Here is a 16,344-nt window from a genome sequence, read left to right on the forward strand (position 1 = left end):
AATAGAGAGGCGTCATCTGTGGATCTGTTGGGGCGGTATTCAAATTGGAGTTGGTCTGGGGTTTCTGGGATAATGGTATTGATATGAGCCATGACCAGCCTTTCAAAGCACTTCATGGCTACAGACGTGAGTGCTATGGGTCGGTAGTCATTTAGGCAGGTTACCTTGGTGTTCTTGGGTACAGGGACTATGGAGGTCTGCTTGAAACATGTAGATTTCACAGAGTCGCTCAGGGACACGTTGAAAATGTCAGTGAAGACACTTGCCAGCTGGTCAGTGCATTCTCAGAGTACCCATCCCGCTAATCCATCTGTTGACACGTTTAAAGGTCTTACTCACATCGGCGTGATCACATGATCTCTCTTCTTCCTATGTCTTTCCACTACAGACCATGCAGATCCTTGACCCTCATGCTCCCGCTCCATGTCATCAGAACGGTCATCCATATTGTTCACATTCCAGCACAGCTGTTGCTTCTCCAACCTTCTCTCCATTTCTTCCATTTTGACCACACTGCTCGCCGCCATTTCCCCACTCAATTCCTGCCATTATTTGTCTTCATGTTGGGAGTTCTAGAGAGCATGCCCTTCTCGTGCACTACTTTACCTGTGTAGTGAACACACATTGTTTGGGATAATCCATTCTGAATTGTCAGTGACATAATATTACATTTTGTGCTAATTAAAATGGCTTACACTATTTCCTATTACCACTGTATGTACTGATGTAAAATACATGTTTATTGAATCTCGTTGAGGTGTTTATTTAGTTTGAATGGACTGTACATCTGGACTGTACATTTGTAAATATCCTCATGAATGGATCCACCTGTCGTTAGGTCATAGTATGATCATTTCCGCTTTCAGGCTATTTATGCCATATGTGCTTTTTCACCTGATGTTGGTGGTATATAGACAACATGCTGTTGATACAGTGTTAGGTTGTTACAGTAAGTAGGCCTAGCCAACTTAAAACCTACTACTACAACCATTTGTTTTTTATGTTCCTGGACTGTACATTTGTAAATATCCTCAACATCACTTTTGCACTGTAGACCTACAACATTGTAAATAACTATGTTTTTGATCACGCTACTCCGTCTGCTCTCCCACTCTGGTCCCACTGTGTGCTCCAAAATCCAACTAACTGGGCTGCGGTCCATTATCCTTAAAGATGCAATATGCAGATATCGCTCCACCATTTCCTGGTTGGTCAAATTCAAGTAATTCGCCTAATTTCAGTTTATGTGACAAAACAAGAAAGTATAGTGTAGAAAATCATTGTACCGTCTAAACCGCTGTGAAATATCTCTTCCATAACCAAAAATATTGCATTTTCAACTGTTTGAAGCTGGTGTACAAAACCGAAAGTAAAAGACGCAAAAACTAAACTTAAGCTCGGGAAGCATAGAAATAGCAGACATCGAACAGATCTGCTGCTTCTTACACTTGCTTTCAATAACAATGACAGATTTACAACACACTTTTCTATGTGAATTTGGTCAGGTCACCCAAAAAGTTACATAGTGCAGCTTTAATAGGTCAATATTTTTTACACCTCAAATAGTGTCAAGGCTCTACACTGGCAAGCCTGTGTCTGTGTCTGTGACTTACACACCGTAACACTTAACTACAGAGTTGTTATAACAGTGTACATTTTTTTTTACAGTAAGTACAGTGTTAACAGCATATTGTCAATTGTTACACTGTATTGTTACACTGTATTTACAGCAGTAAAAAAATGAATAGTGAGAGTTTACAGGTTTCCAATCCTGCGCCACTCTGTCACATTTAGTGATGTGACTCATCGGTAACACCTCTGTTGTCAAAGCACTGTCAGAACAGAGCCAAACAGCCTGCAAGCTGGAAGCACAGGGAAACACACACACACTTTTTCACCCAGTGATATGACAGAGATATAGGTGCAGGGCGTGCCAGGCCAGTGCCGTGCATAAATCGGAAATACCAGAACACACACACAAACAAAAGTATCCCAAAACTACTTTGTGGTGCTGGGTAATGACCCTCTCAGTGGTCCATTACCCCCAAATATAACATCTCCAACAGCAAATTCTAATGAGATATATATCAGGACCCGGTTACGAACCCGGGTCTCCGGAGTGAGAAACAGTCACTTAACCAGCTGAGCCACGAATAGTCGGCAGAACCCAGAAGATGAGGCAGACACAGCAGTACTTGAGACGGTGTATTTAATGAAGTAAAAAATGAAGTTCTTCAGGAAAACATGTAACTCCACAACCTCAAAAGGAATCCTACAAGAACAAAGGTAATCCTCCAAGACAAAAAAGGTAAATCCACAAGATGGAAGGTAAAGCACAAAAAGCCTCAAAAGATACTCAAAAAAACAAACAAACAAGAACAAAAAAACAGAATTCCACAAGAGAGTCCACCGGGATCACAGAGTACTAGGGCTGGGTGCTAACATACAAACACAGAGCAAAGAACAGAGGAAAACAAAGGGTTTAAATACAATCAGGGGAAACGAGGCACAGGTGCAAATAATAATGGGCATCAAGGGAAAACAAAAGGTCAAAAGGCACAATGGGGGCATCTAGTGACCAAAAACCGGAACAACCCTGGCCAAATCCTGACAATATATGAGCGTATGACGAGGTTGCAGCTGGGATTGATCAACTGCCCATTTTGACCTCTATTGTGAAGGTCATCAGGAAAGAACGAGGGATGATAAGGCGGCCACAGTCAGACATGGAGTTCCTGGGTGATTATAGACTCCCCTAACAGACTCTCTGTCTTATAACAGACAGGGAGAAAACCCTCTCTGGGAAGTCTTCCAGCTGGAAAGGACTCTCAACTCAGATGGGAGCCTGCCATGACCCATATGGAGAGGTTACACCACAAGCCCTGCGGCTGCAAGACAAAACTGTAGCCAGCCAGGTGAGACACACAAACCCACCCGATCACACACACTCGCAACCTCTCTTCTTCTCCACATCTGTCTTTCGCAAACATATGGAGACACTCACACATAGTCAGAGAGTCTTGGTTGAGAGTGAGTTTGCATCCAGTGGCTATATCAGTGTGAGAACATCAAAATGATTTGTTGGTGCTGGTGAAGAAATGAACTCATCCACCCACCACGTGTCCATCATCAACCATTGTATTCGCTGCTGAATCCGGCTATTGACTGGGATGGTTACAGCAGAACACACGTTTTAGAGGGTCGGTACCAAAAGAGGCGGGTGTCTGGTGGGCCCTAACTAGCTCTTTTCAATTACCCCTATAGAGTGACGTCACTGGCTGTAACGAGCTCCACTCCAAACGAGCTCTGCTACATTCACACCCCCTATCTAGACCTTGCTAATTTATTCAAGGCCAGGAGCAGAATGTCAGTGTGCTTACTGCCCCCCTTCACCTCGGTCCCCCGCGGAGAGAAACTGTGTCATAATGCCGGACTCCTTTTCTCATTCAAATCACGCTTATTGTCTCTGTAAGCGACCGGCTCCGCTCTGAGCACACAGAACAACCGAGGCCCTATACAGCAGCTGTATGAAATGAGTCCACTGACGTGGGGCTGTGGACTCTGGAGAGGCAGGCTGAGAGAAAGAGAGGCCTGTAGCCCTGACAGTAGCAGTATAAAGGGTGGTAACAGGGATGTCTGCTCTCATTTTCATCATGTCAACACGATTCACAGACTTATCTGCACAGCATCAAGTGTAAACACACAAACAAACAAGTAGCACCCAGACACACTCCTGTCAGGATAACAAGGGGCGCATTGTCAGGAAAACAGTAGTCCATCACACTCTACTGTAAACATGATGTTATTCTACAAAGATTGTTATCTATTATTATCAAGTTGATGATAACAGATCATATCAAGTAGTAATGGAAATTATTTTTTTATGGTAAGTCTACTCTAGATTGGCTATTACAGATCGATTACAATGCTGAAAAAACTCAATATAAAGTGCCAGTATAAACTGACTGTCTACATGTGTCTTAACGTGCTGTTATATTAATTAGATAATTTACTGTTTCTTTGAAATTATTTTCAAGTGACATATAAGATACCTCAATGGAACCGCATTGTCATTCTCTTGAAAGACAACAAGACTGGTCTCTCCCTAAATGTCGCTAATGCCATAGAAAAACACTTTACCCTGTCCATTGAGGGGTGGCTTGCGGACTATTTGTCTTGAGCGGAGTGTAACCCGTTACTGCAAGTGGAAAGGGGAGGAAAGGAGGGCGGAGTAATACCAAGTTGTTTCCCAGCGCAGACTTCAAGCTGAGAATAAAAAAATAGTTATTCAAAAGTTCCAGGAGGAGACGCACAGCAGCCGCGTCGGAGCTGCGAATGCTAATACGGGATAGGACCTGTACGATTTATACGCCGTTTTTACTTTTAGTTGATTAATGAACTTTTTGAAGATCCCAGACACTGCCTCTTGGAACTTTTATCTCTCGGTGAACTCAAAGGATGTATTACTGCTAAGTTAACACTTCAAAGAGAAGTTGGGACAAATTTCCACCGAGATGGGGGGGAATTATAAAGTTTGGATATTTTTACCAATTTTATTCTTGGTCCATAATTGCGAAGGTAAGGACAATTAATTCATTTGACAGTCACATAAATTACAATGAATGTGTATGTGAGCTTTCTAAATTTGGCTAGCAGACAAGTCTGTACAAATTCTAGCTGTTTCCGTCCCCCCCCCCCCCCCCTTCACAAATTGTTAACGTTACATTTTGTCACCTGTGCGCTGCACCATTTAAATGTCATCATATTGAAGCACATGCCAGACAACATGCTAGCTGATCTCTAGTCTTGGCTACAAAGATTTGTTTTAAGCATTTCATTTACAAAAGCATGGTTGGTTGTTAGTGGCGTTCAAAGTTCGTTTTCTGACAGGTTAATATAACACCTACGAAGGCTGTCATAACGGGTTAATAGCTGGATAACAAGCATTCGTTTTTGTATAGCCTACAGTAAAAGGCTACGAGACTTTGTATTTGCATAATGTTCTTTGTAGACTGGTAGTGAACAAGGAGGATTCTATCCTGGAATATTTGCCCCCTGAAGTTATTCTATCTTCTAGCAGTGTTGAGTGACAAAGCCCAATGTATTCAATGGAAGGAAGTTGGGAGGTGTTTTGTGGAGGTTGATACCAATGTTGTATCGTCTATTGTATGGGTGAGATTTTTGTTTACAGATTGCACCCGATAACAGCAAAGAATCCGCTTGTCTCTGCGGGATTGGTATGCGTCTCTGTGGGTAACTTTGCGAGGCTGATCGCCACGGTGAGAACTTAATTACAAGCGATAGTATGGAGTGCCGCTGGCAGCGCTGTGCCAGCAAGCCCGCAAGAACGGAACGCGGAATGTAACAATTGAAAGAAAGTTACTTCGGGCATTCGTCCACAAGTTGTAGGCTAGACGCACGGTTCACTCACATAACAACGGAATTCCATATGTATGTCTTGTAGGAGATAAGTATTTTCCCTATTTCATTCAAGTCTATAATCTTCCTTCGTGGGGCTATAAAGTGAGATTTTTTTTGTGAGTGAAGGGCGGTGATGAGCCAACTTCACCCACTCCTTATCTGAACAAAGAGCTGTAAACAATTGAACTTTGTTGCTGTGGGGGATGGGATGAGTGCTAGAATATAATAACATGATTCCAAAAAGGTCATGTATCTGTCTATGCTGTGTAATTAACTCCCACATATGGCTGACAGACCTTTTTGGATGGATGTTTGATGGAGTTGTGAGTTTCAGATCTGTTTGTGCGCGACAATCTTTTGAACTAGGCCTACAGTTGAGAAAGTAACAAATAGGTCTATTTGGTTGACATCCTGCAAAATGTTAGTTTATGGTAGCACAATTTGATTGGTTGCATACAGGCAAGCTCATCGTTGAACTCCGAATTAATTCATTATCTTGCAATAACCCTGAACATTAATCAACTTGAGTCGGCTACATTTCACTGTAATTAAACAAATTATGGAAACCATTCATTGGCTTATAGGCTATGCCTACCCTCAACGAAACGGGTTGGCAGATACTCTTATAGTTATCCCACATAGTCAGTAATTACCATATCAAACCTATTACTACTAAAGCGATTTGGAATCTATGTAAAAGAAATGGAATCCTATCTCGTTTCCCTGTCTACACCCATCTCAGCATGCATCTGCATTCAGTCGCAGATAACGCTATCAGCTCTTGCCAAGAAAGTAAACATAAGCGTACCCATGTCAGCGGGTGTGTCCATAAAGTGTCATTTTAACGAGTGGGAAAATGGAACTGTCTAGCCAAGAGCAACATGTTTGAAATCCAGCACATGGCTTACCGGTATGTTGGAATGATTGATTCTGAACGGCGGAGAAGTGTAATTTGATTATAAAAAATACAATGTTCCTCCATGCCCACTTCTCCTCCCACAAATGATATAGTCTGCTCTATCAAATGTCTGGATTAAATTCATGTTTCAAACCTGCCCTGAGAAAAGGGCCTGATCACCATGGGTCTGCCTCCCTTCATCTCTCCTTCCTCTCCACAGGATTCCGCTGCGTGGATAAATACAGACCGTGTGACAATGGAGGAACGTGCATAGACTCACCCTCGCGATGCATGTAAGTGCAACATCATGTTTTATGGATCACACATGTACGAAATCACTGCAGGCCTACATTGATCCAAATGGTGACGTGATGAGGAGGAACTCTGGAAAACAGTATAGGCCCAGGCCTATGAGTAGGCTCTCAGGATTAGTTGAGGACTTATGGGGTAGAAACGGTTCAGGTAGGCATAGTTTAGTCATTTGTATCAGTAAGCAGAACTTGTGTTATTTAGCTTTGGTTAGTAAATCATTGCATTGCAAACTACTAGAGCTGCACCGCACTCACAATGGGCTGGAACTCAGCCAAGTGCTGGGTGGTTATCAAACTATGTGGACAATGGCAAGTGTTGACCGTGAACATTTGACACGTTTGATCAAATGTTTCAGTCTGCAGTCAAACCACCACATGGGGTGTAATGTGTGTAATGAACAACACATGGATACATACAGACAGGTTGAATGGAGTGTTCCAGTCTGCAGTCAAACCACCACATGGGGTGTAATGTGTGTAATGAACAACACATGGATACATACAGACAGGTTGAATGGAGTGTTCCAGTCTGCAGTCAAACCACCACATGGGGTGTAATGTGTGTAATGAACAACACATGGATACATACAGACAGGTTGAATGGAGTGTTCCAGTCTGCAGTCAAACCACCACATGGGGTGTAATGTGTGTAATGAACAACACATGGATACATACAGACAGGTTGAATGGAGTGTTCCAGTCTGGACTTGTTTGGCTTGTGACACACTGTTCACACCGGAGTTGCACCTGTTGAAGATGAAGAGCTTTGTGGAACACAAACAACAGTATTAAAGTGCTCATAGCGTGACTAAGGTGTTCCCTATACGCAATTTGATGGATTGTTTCGTAACCAGCAGAATTCATTTTGAGAGTTTCCCACGGTTTCTATGTCGGAGAGGTCGTGGCTCCAGTCCTTCGGAGCGAGAGCAACGTGATTGTTATCATGAGAGGGCCCGGGGGCTGCTGTTTTTACTTTCCCGCCTGATTTGGACATGTTCTGTGTGAGCTCTCACCGTCGTTCACGGTGATTAGGGGTCTTTGTTTTTCCACTAGGCGAGGGGGTAGGTGGGAAACAATCTCAGTAGTTAGGATAGATACAGTGCGATGATGGCGAGGGGGTACGGGTACGATTCCACCACAGTAGTCTATACTATAGTTGCTGCTTGCCTGGAACATTCCACGCTGCCATCTCATTACTTACATCCCAGTTCTGACCTGTCTGAAAACATGGCCATTGTAAAAGATCAGTCACAGACACCACATAAAAGTATAAACGTGTCAGGTAGTGTCTGTGTAAACGCACGTGAAGCCAGTCACCAGCAAACGACACTATAGTTCTCAAATCATTACCTAAAGCAGGGGAAGCGGTTGGTAAATGTGTAATTGTGTTAATAGCTCCTCAAGCTGTTCTTTGTGAGAGGAGCTCTCTTCTGTTTGCAAACCGCTTAGACTTTCTGGAGCTAAAGACTTCTGTGTCTTCACATAACTCTGCTACCAACTGGCCTATGCTTCAACCTTCTACGGGTCATTACTGTATCATTGGACATAGTTAAACCCTTGAACGTGGACCGAGCGTGTTCATTCATCTCCCAACTTTGATGGCGTCACGTCACAGGGTTAGTGTTTGCCTTTCGGAGAGTGTGTAGTGTGTTCATGCTTTGTGTTCCTCAGCTTCCTTGGCTCTGCGTGTCTATATGTATGGGGCGTGGAGGGCTATCCATTCATGGGTAATCACCCCTCTGGGTCAGTGTCAACAGCGAGACATAGAAGAGATTCCCAATAGGAAATTGAAATGCCGTACCACACAAAATGGTAACACGTCCACAGCCGGGCCATGACCGGGACAGGCAGCGTAGCCTCAGCCCGGGCCAACGGGGGAGCGGAGTGGTCTAACCAGTCCTAGACAGAGGCGACTGGAGGACCCAGCCCCATCCCCTGGGATCCCAGTGTAACTGGAGAACCACAACAGCAGAAAAGATCCTTTCTTACCCCAGACACCTGACTGTAACCGGGCACCATCAGGAGAGCTGAGAGCCGGGGAGAGGGTGAGAAAGGGAATGGGCACAGGAGAGTGAGGAAGGAATGGAGAGAGAGATAGCAGATAGAGATAAAATTGAGGGCTTTAGGAAGAAATTGCAAAGAGCTGGTGAGACATGTGAGATTTTACCTGAAAATCACTGAGGGCAAACTAGCCATTAGCTCTCTGTTTGAAATCAACCTGTGGATTTTCCTACCTGATGTTTCAGAGCAGAAGCTGTTGATCAGGTCCTTCTCTGAAGTTGTGCAACACGGCTATTATTTTCCTCTGGTCTCAAGTGACAGTAATGTTCTATCTTTTTTTATTGTCATTGGGACATATCTGGGACAGTAACAATGTATTCTCTGTCTGGTGGCCCTGTCTGTGTGGCCCCCTCATTGTTCACTGCTGTGGTCCTGTCTGTCTGGCCCCCTCATGGTTCACTGCTGTGGTCCTGTCTGTCTGGCCCCCTCATGGTTCACTGCTGTGGTCCTGTCTGTCTGGCCCTCTCATGGTTCACTGCTGTGGTCCTGTCTGTGTGGCCCCCTCATGGTTCACTGTTGTGGTCCTGTCTGTCTGGCCCCCTCATGGTTCACTGCTGTGGTCCTGTCTGTGTGGCCCCCTCATGGTTCACTGCTGTGGCTCTGTCTGTCTGGCCCCCTCATGTTTCACTGCTGTGGCCCTGTCTGTCTGGCCCTCTCATGGTTCACTGCTGTGGTCCTGTCTGTGTGGCCCCCTCATGGTTCACTGCTGTGGTCCTGTCTGTGTGGCCCCCTCATGGTTCACTGCTGTGGCTCTGTCTGTCTGGCCCCCTCATGTTTCACTGCTGTGGCCCTGTCTGTCTGGCCCTCTCATGGTTCACTGCTGTGGCCCTGTCTGTCTGGCCCCCTCATGGTTCACTGCTGTGGCCCTGTCTGTCTGGCCCCCTCATGGTTCACTGCTGTGGCCCTGTCTGTGTGGCCCCCTCATGGTTCACTGCTGTGGCCCTGTCTGTCTGGCCCTCTCATGGTTCACTGCTGTGGCACTGTCTGTCTGGCCCTCTCATGGTTCACTGCTGTGGCCCTGTCTGTGTGGCCCTCTCATGGTTCACTGCTGTGGCCCTGTCTGTCTGGCCCTCTCATGGTTCACTGCTGTGGCCCTGTCTGTCTGGCCCCCTCATGGTTCACTGCTGTGGCCCTGTCTGTGTGGCCCTCTCATGGTTCACTGCTGTGGCCCTGTCTGTCTGGCCCTCTCATGGTTCACTGCTGTGGCCCTGTCTGTCTGGCCCCCTCATGGTTCACTGCTGTGGCCCTGTCTGTGTGGCCCCCTCATGGTTCACTGCTGTGGCCCTGTCTGTGTGGCCCCCTCATGGTTCACTGCTGTGGCCCTGTCTGTGTGGCCCCCTCATGGTTCACTGCTGTGGTCCTGTCTGTGGTTCACCTGTGGTCCTGTTCACTGCTGTGGTCCTGTCTGTCTGGCCCCCTCATGGTTCACTGCTGTGGTCCTGTCTGTCTGGCCCTCTCATGGTTCACTGCTGTGGCCCTGTCTGTGTGGCCCCCTCATGGTTCACTGCTGTGGCCCTGTCTGTGTGGCCCCCTCATGGTTCACTGCTGTGGCCCTGTCTGTCTGGCCCTCTCATGGTTCACTGCTGTGGCACTGTCTAAGGTGAACGAGCAGGGTCTCAGACATGTGTAGTGGATAGCAGATTGCAGGAGTAATCCTTCTGGAACCTGTTCCACCATCTCACTGAGCCAGCATGACGGTCACTTCTGATAGGTGTAGGGGCTGGCAGGTCTGGCCTGGGCGGGACTACTATGCTGATGCACCTGTAACACTACAACGATCCAAGTGATTTTTGTCTTCTTCTCTGAGTCATGATAACAGTATATTGGATCCAGTACTTTGGCTTCAGGGCAGGATACTCCCTGTTGTGTCATATGTTGAGTCTTAGCTATTCTTTTCTCTTCTCTTGATGCGCCTGCTTACATCAACATCCTGGTTTGTTGGGGAAAGTACAAAACATACACAAATCATTGGGCAGAACGTTGTTGTTCTCTCTGTCTCTCATTCTGTCTCTCTGAATCCCATAATTGTACACAAGGCCAAGGGAGCACAAAGCCCAGAGACAGACAGACAGACAGACAGACGTGTAGTGCACTTGATGGTGAAGAGGTTGAGTATCATGGAGAGAGTGGCCCTCTAGGTGAGCAGTCAGTTGAAGGGCCATGGGTCCCCTCTGCTCCGCCCCGCCCCGTATGTCTGTGTGTAGATGGAATGTGCAACGGAGGGGCCGCTGGAGTGTCGGAGATAATTAGGCAGATTGAGAGGGTGTCATTCAGAGTGGATCCAGCTGGAAGAATTGGGCAGGGGGGGGACAGCTGGTGCATGTTGTGATGGTAATCCAGTGAAGTCAGATCTTTGACAAAGGGGGAGAAGCGGAGGGCCAGGTGCTGCCATTGAGCGGCCTGCTGGCCGCATGCTGGGAGAGACGGGCTCGTGCGTGGAGGAGTGGAGCCGGCCGGCGGACCAGCCCACATGCCTCCTCTTCTCTGAACATGCTCCCTTTCTCTCACTGCTATTGGGGATGAAAGCTCTTTGTCTCTGTGTGTTTTTCTCCCAGCTCCTCCAATGGTTAATCTATCCTCTGTGTGTTGTGTCTCTCAGAGCCCACAGTGGTGGACCCCACCGCAGATTGCACAATGGCTTCAGATCCTCTGGCAGGGAGGGATGGATCTGAAAGATATGTTCTTCTCTCTCTTGCTCTCTTGCTCTCTTCTCTCTCTCTCTCTCTTGCTCTCTCTTTCTCTCTCTTGCTCTCTCTTTCTCTCTCTCTCTCTCTTGCTGTCTGTCTCTCTGTCTGTCTGTCTGTCTGTCTGTCTGTCTGTCTGTCTGTCTGTCTGTCTGTCTGTCTGTCTGTCTGTCTGTCTGTCTGTCTGTCTGTCTGTCTGTCTGTCTGTCTGTCTGTCTGTCTGTCTGTCTGTCTGTCTGTCTGTCTGTCTGTCTGTCTGTCTGTCTGTCTGTCTGTCTGTCTGTCTGTCTGTCTGTCTGTCTGTCTGTCTGTCTGTCTGTGAGGCCAGGCCAATGGAGGGATGGAAACATTGTCTCTCTGTGTGTTATTAATAGCTGTGATGTGACCTCAGTAGCAGGGTGAGGTCTATAAATTGTAACTGTTGTGTTTTAATGACCTCCATGGAAGCTCCGGCCTCTTAGGACATGATGAACGAGGGACAGTTTTTCAGTTTGATAGGGAACAGCCACTTCAGCCTGTGTGTGTGTGTGTGTGTGTGTGTGTGTGTGTGTGTGTGTGTGTGTGTGTGTGTGTGTGTGTGTGTGTGTGTGTGTGTGTGTGTGTGTGTGTGTGTGTGTGTGTGTGTGTGTGTGTGTGTGTGTGTGTGTGTGTGTGTGTGTGTCTTTGTGTGTGTGTGTGTGTGTGTGTGTGTGTCCTGTGTGTGTCTGTGTGTGTGTGGTAAGAGCTCTGTGTCCTAGCAACTCTGTGTCCTAGGGTCTCTGTGTAGTATGGTCTCTGTGTCCTAGGGTCTCTGTGTAGTAGGGTCTCTGTGTCCTGGGGTCTCTGTGTAGTAGGCTCTCTGTCCTAGGGTCTCTGTGTAGTAGGGTATGAGCTCTGTGTAGTAGGAGCTCTGTGTAGTAGGGTCTATGTCCTAGGGTCTCTGTTCTAGGGTCTCTGTGTCGTAGGGCATCTGTGTAGTAGGGTCTCTGTGTCCTAGGGTCTCTGTGTAGTAGGGTCTCTGTCCTAGGGTCTCTGTGTAGTAGGAGCTCTGTGTAGTAGGGTATCTGTGTATTAGGAGCTCTGTGTAGTAGGGTATCTGTGTAGTAGGAGCTCTATGTAGTACGGTCTCTGTGTAGTAGGGTCTCTGTGTCCTAGGGTCTCTGTGTCCTAGGGTCTCTGTGTAGTAGGGTCTCTGTCCTAGGGTCTCTGTGTAGTAGGAGCTCTGTGTAGTAGGAGCTCTGTGTAGTAGGAGCTCTGTGTAGTACGGTCTCTGTGTAGTAGGGTCTCTGTGTCTTGGGGTCTCTGTGTCCTAGGGTCTCTGTGTAGTAGGGTCTCTGTGTCTTGGGGTCTCTGTGTCCTAGGGTCTCTGTGTCCTAGGGTCTCTGTGTAGTAGGGTCTCTCTGTCTTGGGGTCTCTGTGTCCTAGGGTCTCTGTGTCCTAGGGTCTCTGTGTCCTAGGGTCTCTGTGGCCTAGGGTCTCTGTGTAGTAGGGTATGTGTCCTAGGGTCTCTGTGTAGTAGGGTCTGTGTCCCTCATGTCTGAGTTTCCTCATGAAAAATGCATCAGGCTCTGTTGAATGTGAATATTGTCATTTGGATCCAAACCAGATGGACCAGGGATTTGATTTGGATGGGTCACTGGTGGTCTTACGGCCAGCTATCTAAACTTGTAGTAATCACGGTCGAATTACCGACCGGGCGGCCCCAATTGATTTTGTTAGTCAATCTCAGTCAGATATCATATTAAAAACTGCAAACATTTCTCTCCGCCCTATGGCAAAATTAGTAGAATTGTCGGAAATGAACTCTAAAACTTCACTTTTCGCTTAGGCCCTCCAAAAGGTTGCATATGTGAGTATGGATGTGGGTATGCAGACCCCCCCATGATGAGTTCAGCGTTTTGTGACCCCCGCCCCCATTAAAGTTGCCCATCCCTGAGATGTCATCCTGTACAGTACCCCTGAACAGAGCCAGTTCACCTTGGAAGAGAGATGCACACACATCCCCCACCCACTGGGCACAGGTGTCATTTCAACAACAGTTTTGATGTACATTTGGTTGAGTTGTCAACTAACATGAATTCAACATGAAATCAACAGAAAATGGCACCATGTCATTGGATTTAGGTCCAGAAAAAGATGATGAATTCCCTTACGTTGATGACTTACGTTGATGACTTTTTGCAAATCCAATCCGTTCCCCACGTTAATTAAACATCATCACATTGATTTTGTTTTGCTGCAATGACGTGGAAACAATGATGATTCATCAACAACAATAAAATCCTAGTGGGCAGTCACACGGTGACAGGCAGAGCGAAGCAGGCAGACAACACAGTTAGTTATTACTGTTGGCTTTGCCCGGAACACCTTGGGGCTGGTAGTGTTTTCTCTTGCGTCTTCATGCTGGATGAGAGAGGAATGCTTTAGTGAGATTCCTCCTTTCCCCTCCGATGCTCCTCTCAGTGTAGTGTCCTGCTCACCTCCAGCCTGTTTACCCCTGCAGTCTTCTCAGTGTAGTGTCCTGCTCACCTCCAGCCCGTTCACCCCTGCACTCATCTCAGTGTAGTGTCCTGCTCACCTCCAGCCCGTTCACCCCTGCACTCATCTCACTGTAGTGTCCTGCTCACCTCCAGCCTGTTCACCCCTGCAGTCATCTCAGTATGTTGTCCTGCTCACCTCCAGCCCGTTCACCCCTGCACTCATCTCAGTGTATTGTCCTGCTCACCTCCAGCCCGTTCACCCCTGCAGTCCTCTCAGAGTAGTGTCCTGCTCACATCCAGCCCGTTCACCCCTGCAGTCATCTCAGTGTGTTGTCCTGCTCACCTCCAGCCCGTTCACCCCTGCACTCATCTCAGTGTAGTGTCCTGCTCACCTCCAGCTCGTTCACCCCTGCACTCATCTCAGTGTAGTGTCCTGCTCACCTCCAGCCCGTTCACCCCTGCAGTCTTCTCAGTGTAGTGTCCTGCTCACGTCCAGCCCGTTCACCCCTGCACTCATCTCAGTGTAGTGTCCTGCTCACCTCCAGCCCGTTCACCCCTGCACTCATCTCAGTGTAGTGTCCTGCTCACCTCCAGCCCGTTCACCCCTGCACTCATCTCAGTGTAGTGTCCTGCTCACCTCCAGACCACAGATCACTCCTGTCTGGTTGACAGGCAGATTGAGCCATCCCCAGTCCGTCATGTCAGGAGGAGACCACAGATCACTCCTGTCTGGTTGACAGGCAGATTGAGCCATCCCCAGTCCATCATGTCAGGAGGAGACCACAGATCACTCCTGTCTGGTTGACAGGCAGATTGAGCCATCCCCAGTCCGTCATGTCAGGAGGAGACCACAGATCACTCCTGTCTGGTTGACAGGCAGATTGAGCCATCCCCAGTCCGTCATGTCAGGAGGAGACCACAGATCACTCCTGTCTGGTTGACAGGCAGATTGAGCCATCCCCAGTCCGTCATGTCAGGAGGAGACCACAGATCACTCCTGTCTGGTTGACAGGCAGATTGAGCCATCCCCAGTCCGTCATGTCAGGAGGAGACCATTGACTCCATGGATGAAACTCAGTTGTGTTTCTTGATTTCCTTGCATCCTCTTCCCTCACCTCCTCAAAACGCATCCATGAGAGAGGATCCATGGAGTCAAGTAAACACAATTGAGATTCACTCCCAAGGAGTCAGTGGTCTCTTCCCGACTTGAAGGAACCAGTGGATTCAGCTTGTTGGACCTGTAGATAAGATTCGAGATGGTTGTATATCTAAGGGAAGATGGCCTGTATTTATCTGAAACAGTGGTGGTTGGGTCTGAGCAGAGAGAGGAGGTAGCGGGTAGAAGGGGGTTTGTCCCCGTTGCTCTTGGGTCATGGGGGCTGGAGGAGAACTGGGGGCTGTGGTTCCCAGGCCCTATCAGAGGAAGTGGTGCCTTCTGACCCGCTGTCATACGCACATCCTGACTGTCTGTGCAGCTCAAAGCAGCTTACTCACTGCTCCCTGCCCTCCTCCTCCTTGACCCCTCCATCCACACTGACCACAATCCCACCAACAACGTCCCCTACACAATCATGTTACTGCCACAACTCATCATCAGGGATTGTGGTACAACTTGCCTGCTTGTTTTTCTCATGTGAACCCTTCATGTTTTGTGTTTGGAATCTCTACTAAGAACAAAAACTGACTCACACGCACACAGCACTCAGACACAGACACAGAGACACACAGACACTCAACTGAGCTAGATAATCATCGTCAGACTGTCCATTATTGTGTTGCCCAAAGAGGAAGAAAATATGTGATGAAGTCCTATGTTATTACTATATTATGCTTCAGTTCCTATATGTCTAAATCTCGTGCTTAGATAGGGATAGGCCTTCCTCTGATGTCTCATCCCCTGCTTGTTTCTCTTTCTGCTGGGAGACTACGGCTTCTAAAGAGACATGTAATTGGAATAGCTGAGGTTGAGCCCAGCCGATTGAGATTCCTCCCCGTGTTCCCCTCCCTCTCCTCTCAGACCCAGACTAGCTGAGGAGAGGAAGGGATGGGTTCTTCCCTCAGACAACCAGAGGAAAGGCAAGCACACCTTTCCACAACACAGAAATGTGTTAATGTAATTAATGACAATTACAACAATAATGAATGAGCACTTATTTTAACTTAATATAATACATCAATAAAATCAATTTAGCCTCAAATAAATAATGAAACATGTTCAATTTGGTTTAAATAATGCAAAAACAAAGTTTTGGAGAAGAAAGTAAAAGTGCAATATGTGCCATGTAAGAAACGTTGAAGTTCCTTGCTCAGAACATGAGAACATATGAAAGCTGGTGGTTCCTTTTAACATGAGTCTTCAATATTCCCAGGTAAGAAGGTTTAGGTTGTAGATGTTATAGGACTATTTCCCTCTATACCATTTATATTTCATATACCTTTGACTATTGGATGTTCTTATAGGCATTTTAGTATTGCCAGTGTAACAGTATAGCTTCCGTCCCTCTCTTCGC

The 16,344-nt window shown here is 47.0% G+C and overlaps 1 protein-coding gene across 1 annotated transcript in view; it reads left to right on the plus strand.

Moving 5' to 3' along the window:
* The first annotated feature begins 4,302 nt into the window (after positions 1–4,302).
* Positions 4,303–16,344, plus strand: part of notch3 (notch receptor 3) — a 46,353-nt gene continuing 34,311 nt past the window's right edge. The window contains 2 exon segments of the mRNA XM_046331622.1: positions 4,303–4,578; positions 6,540–6,612. Coding sequence (XP_046187578.1) covers positions 4,515–4,578; positions 6,540–6,612 — 137 coding nt within the window. The 5' untranslated portion in view covers positions 4,303–4,514.

This window comes from Oncorhynchus gorbuscha, linkage group LG26, assembly GCF_021184085.1.
Source record: "Oncorhynchus gorbuscha isolate QuinsamMale2020 ecotype Even-year linkage group LG26, OgorEven_v1.0, whole genome shotgun sequence".
Lineage (NCBI taxonomy): Eukaryota > Metazoa > Chordata > Actinopteri > Salmoniformes > Salmonidae > Oncorhynchus > Oncorhynchus gorbuscha.